At 31.9% G+C, this 11278-nt stretch overlaps 1 protein-coding gene across 1 annotated transcript in view; it reads left to right on the top strand.

Annotated features, from left to right (window-relative positions):
- The window catches only part of LOC106870179 (carbonic anhydrase-related protein 10), a 559357-nt gene that overhangs the window by 189882 nt on the left and 358197 nt on the right, over positions 1 to 11278 (top strand). The window contains exon 3 of the mRNA XM_052969408.1: positions 7950 to 8141. Coding sequence (XP_052825368.1) covers positions 7950 to 8141 — 192 coding nt within the window. The remainder of the gene's footprint in view (positions 1 to 7949; positions 8142 to 11278) is intronic.

Below are 11278 nucleotides of genomic sequence, written 5' to 3'. Positions count from 1 at the left end.
ATATATATATCAGTTTCTGTACATGTACTTTGTATGTATGGTGTGCATTTTGAGCTATGGGCACGCATTTTAGTGCATATATATTTTAGTTTAATATTTATGTAGGTCTTTCTATATATTCTTAATTATATTTATGTTAAATATTTAAATGCTTTTACTTTTGTATTGTTTCATATTGCATTCTTAGAATCAACATTTGCTACAAATGAACCAACCATAAAATTACTTATTATAGTTTTCCCAGTACGCACCTTCTAATATTTTTGGGTGTACATAAACTTAACAAAAATGATATATATCTACTGCATTATTGAATTTAGCTAAGACTTCTCTTTGTTGTAATTGACTAAATTATATCTAAAGTCTAGTAGTAGCCAGCATGATGAATTACAATTAGTATTCAACGGAAAGGATTTGCAAGAAAAAAAAAACACAGAATCAAATGGAATTACAACTGTAGTTTTGCGTTGCAATCTTGTTTTTAATTTATTGCCTGTTGCTTTTGTTATCCTTAACATTATTTGTTTGTATATCTACATTTTTTTCCCGCTGCTTTAAAACTCTTTCGTTTCCTATTCTATATTTCCCTCTTCTTTCCCACTCCCTTTTTATTCAATGTTTTTGTTCATTTTAATTACTTGCTTTTATTTTATTTTTTACTTTTTATTCACCTCACTTTCCTATTTTATATTTCCCTCACATTTCTTTCGATTCTCCATTCTCCCAGCTCCACGTGCTTGTCTTCCTTTTTCTCTTTTTTATCTATCTTTCATTATCTACTCACATCTCTATTCTCTGTTGTAAATTCCATTTATTTAGTTGCGAAGCCAGTGAATTAATTTTATCTATATTAACCTGATTTCTCGATTCTTTAATTTGAATTATTTCAGTTTTGCTTTGACAATGCAATATACGTGCTTACATCCCAGCTCCGATCAGCATTGCCTGCTACGTTCATTCACCAACGGGTGAAGAAGGCGGCAACTGTAGTTTCCGCATTAATAACATTTGTAGTACGAAGGGAAGCATAACAATGCATCAGGCATTTCTGAGATTAAATTGCCAGAGTTGGTTTCATCAGCAAACAGTTTCTATACACTGGCACAGCAGTATGTAAAAAGAGCAAATAAATAAACAGCTTTTCAAAACATGCTCCAGCTGTAAGAACTACAATATACTTGATGCTCAATTTAGTTTCTTCCATCTAATTTGATTAAACACTTAAGTTAGTATCACTCCCTTCCCACATTCATCTCTGCAACGTAGGGTTGTTAATTAGCAGTAATCCCATACCGACGCCAGTCATATTTGCATCAATATTATTAGTGATATAATGATTTTTTAAAAAAATGTTTATACTATTTATTTTTGCTGCAATCGTATTCATAGATATAAAGTTATGAGTTACGTTAAAGCGATTGAGCAGTGGTAAGATAAAACTTCCTAGAGAATCTTATATCTTACAGAATAATGTTCCCAGGCATGTTTACAATGATACTGTTATAATCTATGACAGTGCTATGTCCATTAATAAGAAGAATGTGTGCCTCCTGGTTGTTCAAAGAAGACAAATATGATCTAAAATATATAGGATTGAAACTAAGCTTTTGATTTTACTACCATCATAGAATCAAAATTTTGATCGTTTCAGTATTGATAATATAGAATACTGTCTCTACTTTCATAAGAGTTACTTTTAGAATAATTGAATAAATATTACCATTTCTGAGAACAATGATAAAAAATGCATAGTGATGACAAAGCCTTTCAATATTAAACAAATATCTATTTCTGAAGAAATAGATATACTTGTATCTAAATATCATAATTAGGAAAAAACTGAATAATATGGAAATACATCTTTTAATGGCTTACGTGAACATAGTGTGAAAAATTGAAGTTTTTTGAGCTGTTGCTTGTATCTCAACCTAGAAGTAACTTTTATGTTTCCCTTGTTTCAATCATTGGGCTATGGCCGTGCGGGTGCACTGACTTGAAGGGTTTTTAGTCGAACAAACCGACGCCCCTTCATATAATGTTCAAGTCTGGTACTTGTTCTATAGGCTTTCTTTTGCCAAACCGCTAAGTTACGTAGAGGTAAATAAAACAACGTCAGTTATCAAACTGTGTGAGGGCCAGAAACACAAAATAAACTAAGCATCGAAAAAGCTGAAAAGAACGCAAAAGTGCATGCCAAATAGTGATAAGCTTTTACCGAATATCGTTAGGCATACTGCCCTAAATTATAATGGAAAATCATGTCAATACGTGGTATAAAAAATAAGCATTGCCATCATCAAACGAAATGGTGACAATTGAAAGTTTCAGAGAAGAGATTGATAGTCATGAAATTCTGTGAAAGCTAAAGATTAGCAATTTGGCAAATGATTGTTCGTAATAAGACTTGTAATAGGGTAAGGAAATAGTCCCTTGTGGTAAGATGGAGGACACTGGATATTAAAAGAACATTAAACACGATATGCCTAGAGACGAAGAAATGAAATAATTATATGATCAAGTGTGCAAAGTGGTAACAGTAGAATATGGACTATTTGCTGGATTTCATGATTAATTAAAGCAAAATGTGTACAAACATCATATAGTGTAAACTGTAAATGTGGCTAAAAATTATAGAATTTAATACTATCGGTTAAATCTCCAATATCAATATATATCTCACTGAAGTTAATATATGAAACAGGTATCGGCACTCATTGTCATATACAAGAACATATGTGCACATGCACACACCGACATGTGTATATATACAGGAGTGACTGTGTAGTAAGAAAATTACTTCCTAATCATATAGTTCTGGGTTCAATCCCACTGCGTGACACCTTCGGCGTCTCCTAGGAAAGCCTCGGGCCAACCAAAACCTAGTGAACATATCTGTGAGTTGGAAACTGAAAAAGACCCTTGTATATATGTATGTGTGTGCATGTGTGTGTCGTTTTACTTATGGTTATCCTTCACCACCGCTTCACAGCCGGTGTTAATGTGTTTACGTCCTTGTTACTAAGCTGTTCGGCAAAGAGTCCGATAAAATGCGTACCAGGCATAAAAAAATAATAAATACTGGTGTCGATTCGCAGTGTAATTACTGAAACAAGCAGAAGATACAAGATATATATACGTTAAGAATAGACTGGAGCAACTTGAAATAAAGGGTTTTGCTGAAGAACAAAATACGTCACCGGGAATAGAACGCACAACCTTACAATTGTGTGCCGCAAACCGTATCCTTTATGCCATGCGCCTTCACTAATTAAATTGTCCAAGAACCAAAAATATCAGTATAATTTCCAATAATATATACTAAACATGATATACGTGAATTATTAAGTTCACTTCCTGAACTGAACAAAGACTAAGTTTAAAGAAGTTAAAGTTTAAACAAAGGTATTAAAAAAAGTTTATGTAAATTTCAGACAGCATAATGATTTTTTAATGCTCATACGAATTTGGATGAATATTGAGTTACTTTGTTTGGAATTTAGTTGTAAATGATTTATTACAGCGTATATCTAATCGTCCAACAACTTGGATTCCAATTTTAATTTTTAACGCTTACACAAGGAACTTCTTTTTGTGCAGAAACATTTTAAATCGAGATTCAAATAACACTTAGCAAAAAAGATTGCTGTCCAAACTGGGAGTTACTTCTTGTCATTTTCAAATCATCATAATTGCAAGTGTTCCTTGTAAAAACAACTGAGGTTTACAATCACTAATCCAAATGCATGCTTAAAAGATATTGTTTTTAGGATGCAAGTCCAAAGGCATTTTATATTGGCAGTATTTTCTCTGTTCCTGGTCTTGTGACAGAAAATTTAAAATTTTCAATCTCAGGAGATCAACATAGTATTCACCGGTGTAAATTTCTTTGGAATATAAACTGCTTCCAAACTGCACGAAAACCTATTTTCCCTGATGTGACAATAACCTGGTGTCATAACCTATCAATGACTGGCATTTACTGTGGAAACTAATCTAATCACGTTAATGTATGGATGGGCTTCCATAAAAAATAATGACAAATTTAACATGGTGCATGACTTGCGAGATGCATCCAAAACGTATGCTGATGGGTTTGAAGAAAACTTATATCAGAAGACTTCTTCCAAATTACCACGGTTATCCGTTCACTGCTCATACCGTTGTACTATTTTCTTAAGTCGTGTCTTCTGTTCAGATTTATTTCAATAGATAACTAGCAACCTGTTTCTTTTTTTTTTTTTTGTGCGTTGCGGGAATATTTTATGTTTGTTAAACACTTCTTTCAGTATTATATCTCGTAGTTCTTGGTCTTGTTTCTTATCTTTTGACATATTAACAGAGGCTGCACTTGGGTAGTCATCACGCACTTTATCATCTCTTATTACCAGACCTGCATTTCCTATGCTGAGAATATCAAGCAAGAAGTTTATAAAATGAAAGGAAATGACGATGACATATCCCTCCTTTCTTTTCATTACACAACTCAGTTGTCATCATGTCCATTATGTATTTCTGTGACTTGTTCTACAACGCAGCCTATGTCTCTACTACTCAGGATCTAATGCGTTAGCTGGGCAAAGTTTTCAAAGATACCTGTCAATGCAGTAAATTCTTTTTCTTTAATGACTTCTTTAAGTATTGGCTATTTCAAACTTTCGATTGTTTGAGATAGTGGTCATTGCAACGCATTAATAAAAAAAAGAGTATATTGTCATTTTATTTGATATTGCATATAAAGCGACAAGCTGGCAGAATCGTGGGTACGCAGGGAAAAGTACCTAGCGGTATTTCGTCCGTCTTTACTTTCTTCAGAATTATTTCTGAATTATTTCCATAGAACCTTGTGTTCAATAATTTACGCTCATATCACAAACTATATAGATAAAAATGCTATATATAATAAAAATGTAGTAGTTGTATGCAGTCAACTTAATGTGACAGTCCTCTGAAGGGAATAATACTACTGTTGGTTAGACCTAGGAAGCTGCACCGCTTCCTGTCGGACTTGACACATTTCCTGTGTCCTTATGTTTACAAGGGGGAGATAAAATGTAGTTGAAGATACGATCAGATGCATATATATGACATCACAGATTTGCGCAGTTAATCATTAAGAGAACGTTAGAATCATTTGGAGTAATTTTACTACCTCCAATGCATGAATGTGTAATACGGATGAATGTGTAATTTAGGTTCATATTTTTAATGCGATAACCAAAATAATAATTAAATATTGTTTAGCACCCATTGCAAGTTGACTTGCTCCGTTTCGAGTAACTTATGGAATACCTAACTTAATACTCGTTAACATTGTGTAGGTTCAAATCAATACACATCAAACAAACGTGTGATCAAAGACGCTGCAGGTGCCAACGATCCATTCCGCCTTCAAACGGTATTTATATTACAAGCAATATTCGGTAGATCCTTTTGGTAAGTGTATATCTAACCTGGTATATCTACCGCCTAATGCAGCTGTCTTTTATGAAGTGCTCTTGAGTTATTTCATAAAAAATATACCTGTTTGTTTCATGTTAGTACATTCAAATAAAATATACCAAGTTGCAAAACTAAGAAGAACTTTAAGAATATAACACTACAATAATGAGGTAACTTTAAAATATTAAATAATTTAGAAAGATTTCAGAAAATAGTTACAGGGGACTATGAACTCATCATTCAATCAATTCATATATGTTGTATAACTGTACAACATCATTCGCTTAGTTGATTATAATAACTCGGTATATTACTTATAAGTATGTTTTACTATATAATTATGTAACAAATACGTATTGGAAATATACTATAATCGCGATATTTGACGAAAGGACAAAGGTCGCTGTCATAAATAAATATATCGTTAGTGAAATGCGTTGCTCGCAAGAACCTCTTTTATTGATAGGTCTTAAAGTTGCAATCATATTATGTATTTGATGATAACTTATACTGTAGATCAACATTGATTTGCTCACGCAGATAATGCTCTAGGTTTCTTTGTTTCAGAAACAGTCGTCTTTAGTATGTAAGTGTGAAGTTAACATCTTACGTTATTAAATTAAATATACCAAATACGATCATATTGTATGTGTACCGTTAAAGGTTTTGCATAATTTCCTATATTTTACATTAAATCCTATGTTACATATACGAGTTCAATTTTAATCTGTATAACAATATTATTTCTCAATAGTACACGCTAGTAAGAAGCTTAGTAATGAATACCTGTACCAAAGTATGCTTCCATCAATAATCATTAGCAGACGGTGTGGCTTCTGTTGGACAGGACGCAAATGGAAGCTGCCAATCATCGTGATAAAATCCTTAAAATACGTGCCAATAACATATTTATTATTGATGCGAAAGGAAAAATAAGAAAACGTCAAGCTCAGTGCATTAAAGTATTCCATTTCCTTGAAATGGGTTCAGCATTCTATTGTGCAGATATCAAATGAAACGTTGATATACATAATGAGATCGACAGAGTTAATGAGATATCTGAACAACTTTGTAACATTTTGCAATATAGGCTTGAATATGTGATAGAAACACAGTTAGTGAGAGGTGATTGAAGAGATATATACGAAGATAAATAAAGGAAATTTGTACCCTATAAAGAAGTCGAGAATCTCGAATACGCTTCACAAATAATGCATGATATTTATTCCAGACCATTCCTGTATGATCATAATCACTAAACTGAAAGTTCTCAAATAATTTAGCGGTATTAGATGTTTGTTGCTGAAAGATATATTTTTAATCCATATAGAAGATTTACTTAAAATCCAGTTGACTATATTTTGTTTTATATTACTTGCTTTCATATGAATTTCATTAATAATTATTATATTTTAATTACACAAAGTCTTTCTTTCTCTGATTATAAATTGTAAGTTGTTGAAAAGATCAAATATTACGCCAACTGTTAGGTTGTGAAGCAGTAACTTTTGAATATTAACAACTGAAATATATATATAATTACACACACACACACACATACACACACACACACACACACGCACACACACACACACACACATATATATATATATATATTAATATTTCTAAGTCTCTCTAAAGGAGACTACGGTAGTGGTACTGGATATTTATCCAGCGGTACTGGATAGTTATCGCCAAGCTGACATGGCCGTCCAGAAAAATAGGACGAATGCTGCTGCTGATTAACTCCAAGAGGCCATCGCCTCTAGCTAGCTATGTGACAAACGAACCTGTGTACATTTTAACCTTCGAACAGGGGAGGTCAGCTGCTTCCCCTTGCTGGTCTGGAATTCATAGACTAGTTTCAGGGTATTTGTTCTTTATCAATGTAGAACAGCCGAACCGAGTAGGTGACGTTGCTGATTATACAGCTTTATTGTTTCCAAGAAGCTAATTACAGTGTTTAAAAATTTTTTCAATCTTCTGTTTTTTGTTTTGGCTCTTTGGTCAGTACGTGTTATTTCTTATTTGCTTCCGTCTAGAAATCAAAGGAAGTGACAACTCTTCCCTTCAATTTTTGCTTTTGTGACCTGGACGCCAATGGTTTGAAACCGACCCATTCTTCATTACATTTCATACAAATTCAGCGATGAGTTGTTGAAGCAGACATATCATTACAGCAGATAGTCTACTCAATACCACAGATTTGTTTGTCAGTCGCCTGACCTTAACTCCTTCAGCATATCCCTTACTGGCTGAACATATGTGCTTCTCTGATCATGAGCAGCAGTAATAACGGAACATCATAGCCATGTGTTGAGAGAGTTTCTCTGGAGTTTGAATAAATGTTACAAAAGCAAAATTTAACGTAAATAGCCACTTATCCGTTTAAAGGATAAGCAAATAGGAAATTTCAGTTACTACCAAGGACAAAATTCATGTTTCACAGTGTTGTTACACATCTGTAAAGATTATATATCTTATTATTCTTATTCTTTTTAAATTTCTAGTTATCCGGCACGCTTCGGAACGTCGGACACGGGATTGTAATGGACATCAATACTACAAATGCTGATGTTGTGAACATTAGTGAAGGTCCTCTTTCTTATGTATATAGAGCCTATGAAATAAAGCTACGCTATGCTAACAACGACAGTAAAGGCTCAGAACACACTATAAATGGGAATCATTTTGTTGGAGAGGTCAGTATCTATTACATTTCAATCTTTGCGTTTACAGTGAAGTATAATGAAATAAGTTTGTTGACATTAATATAAAATGCTTTTGTTCTAAATAAAAATCAAATACTGAGTTTATAATATCAAAATTATAACCAAGCAGAAACATCTTTGAGGATAAGTGGATCAGTAAGTAAAATGCTTAAGAATATACGTTTAGTAATATTTAGTTTTATAATATTTAGTACAAGGCGATGAGCTGGCAGAATTATTAGCACGGTGGGAAAATGCTTAGCGACATTTAGTCCATGTTTACGTTCTGAGTTCGAATTTCGTTGAAGTTAACTTTGTCGTTTATCCTTTCGGGGTCGATGAAACATATACACTCGGATCGATGTGATTGTCATAACCACTCCACCGAAAATGTTGGCTTTGTGCCAAGATTTGAAACCAAAATATAGTACAAATAAAATAATCATTCTGCAAGCCTTTTCATCTTTATATAACAGTATGTTTGTAGCTAAGATCAGTTTCGTAAAGCTGCAACTAATTATTGTTGATGCTATGAGTAAATCTGAAGTTAAGAGATTAAGTCACTTAATTATATTTACTTATCATATCGCTTCGGTAAATAAACTAGGGGTCATGTATTAAAGTTGATATCAACTATTATACTTCTCTCCTTAAGTTGGAAAGCCTAGAGCAAGTTTTAGAAACAACTATCAGGTTTAACTGAATGTATTTAATCATCAATCGATAACACTGAATGTCTGATGATGTGAAATGTATTATTAAATAAAGTAAACTATTGTTTTAGGAATTTTGAAAAATGTTTGATAAATTGCTGAAACTATTCCTTTAATAGTATAAATGTCTTCTTTTTAATTATGTTAATCAAAACACGTTCGATGTTAATAATTGTTATTGATCTTATTTCAAAGTCGAGGTGAGATTATGAATGGCGTCAACAGTACTGAAAGATATGAAACTAACATATAATTAATACAGCAATAGATCTAACGATAGCTAAATAAGGGTTTCCCTGTACAGCTACACGAAATTTTGAATGAATAGAAACGGTATACCAAATAAAGCATAGACCATCAATTTTCGTCTATCACCTTCGTTTTTCACAAAATACTCAAGTATTTGGTGCACCATATGAGCTACTTTGATGCAGAATAAATGAAAAGATGGAATGCTAAATCAGACAGAACGATATTATTGTTGAGCGTATACTATAATGAATTTGCAGTATATACGTAGGAGAGATATAACACTGATTAAAATAGTGTTAAATCTCTTCAGAAATTAAGCAGTACTTACGCTATCGAACCCAAGACGAATGGACAACATGCTCTATTTCCGTGTTATTCTGAAGTTATAAATCAGAGTGAGGGACATAAAAAGGGGCTTCTATGTTATGATAACTGACAACACTGTTATGCGTAATGCATTCTATAATGAATGTAAGATTGCATGTTTCTAAAATGATACATGTTTATGTTGTGCAATACACAATATAATACAGGACCTCATCGCAATATGAAAAGTGAAATAGTAGACATTAAAACATAGTAAGCTATTCCATTCTTCACTTTATGCTGTTTAGCTATCATTTATTCCCTCCCTTTCTAACTCTAATCAAATGATTCCATCTATATTATTTGCGGTATTTATGAAACTTGAAAATACAATATTGACACAAATGCAATCATATTTCTATAGTGCCGTTTTCAATACGAAGTTTACACTACGAAATACTTTCTGCATATACATAAAGCAAGTGATGTTTAACTGTGAAGAGTATAGAAGTGGTTAACATCGATAGTCCACGGATAGAAAGAATCAATGTAAGTCAATACTACAAATATTGGATATCTACAATTGGAGTACACATCAATGAAATTAATATATTTTATACCACCAAACAGTACAAAAAAGTTTGAACAGGCAGATTTCTATTAATAAATATATAATGATTTCAGATGATTCCTTGGCCATAATGAAATACCAGCGCGATACCGGATTCGAATATCTGAAATATGTGTAAAATTTTGCGTGATAACCCAATTAGAATTGCATCATATTTATGCGTAGCATATATCAACAATTATGGAACAACATATATATAGCATATTGATTAAAACAAACTGTGAATACTATATCTATTGAAAGGCTGTTTTAGATTGAACTAGTGTCCTAAATGGAAGATTAATTGCATCCCGTTTAATTTAATTTTACAACTGTTCAAATTATTATGAATATAATAGATAAATTATGTATAGCGCACATTACAATTATTAAATAGATAGGTCGATTTTGTTATTTAAAATTTTAATGATCTCTTTATTCCGGTAAAATATTTTAAATGAACGGTTCGATACACAATAAAGACTAAATCGATGAATATCATCACGAAGGCAATGGCACTTTGAAAGGCTTTCCTTCAACTTTGTCTAATTGCATTAACTTTATACTTGATTCAATTATATCTTTCTATCGACTGTTTTCAATTGAGATATATAGTGGCTTTTTTTAACACGGTGTTTCTTAGTTTGTTTTATTAGGCTGGTGTATCAAAAAAGGAAACAAATTAATTTCAAACTTTAAAATGTATGCAGAGTTTTAATATTTAACACCATTTATTTTTTTAATCTTTAATTAGAACTTTTTATGCATTTTCTCAACTACTTATATATCGCCATTTTAATGTTATATATAGGAAAAAGTTGATGTAATTATATTTGTTTAAAACTTTGAAATTAAAAATAGATAAAACAAGCTATATGCCATTAAAGTTAGAGTGTGGGCGAAACATTAGTATGTCAGAAAAAATATAAATTTCTAATTTCTGTTTTGTATATTTTGCACATATGTATGAATAGGCTTATGTGCATTATATGTATATATGTGTGTGGAGAAAGGGAGTGAGAGATTATGTATGTAGTATAAAACAATGTACCTAGCATAATATGTGTATGTATATATGTATTTATGGATGTATATACATACATATATAAATATTTATTCATGCATACATATATATACGTATGTATATATATGTATGCGCATGTCTGTGTTAATGTGTGTATATATATATATACATATATATATATATAAATGCATATTTATATATATATATATATATATATATATAT

Source organism: Octopus bimaculoides, chromosome 7, assembly GCF_001194135.2.
Source record: "Octopus bimaculoides isolate UCB-OBI-ISO-001 chromosome 7, ASM119413v2, whole genome shotgun sequence".
Lineage (NCBI taxonomy): Eukaryota > Metazoa > Mollusca > Cephalopoda > Octopoda > Octopodidae > Octopus > Octopus bimaculoides.
This window is presented reverse-complemented; position numbering and strand designations above follow the sequence as displayed.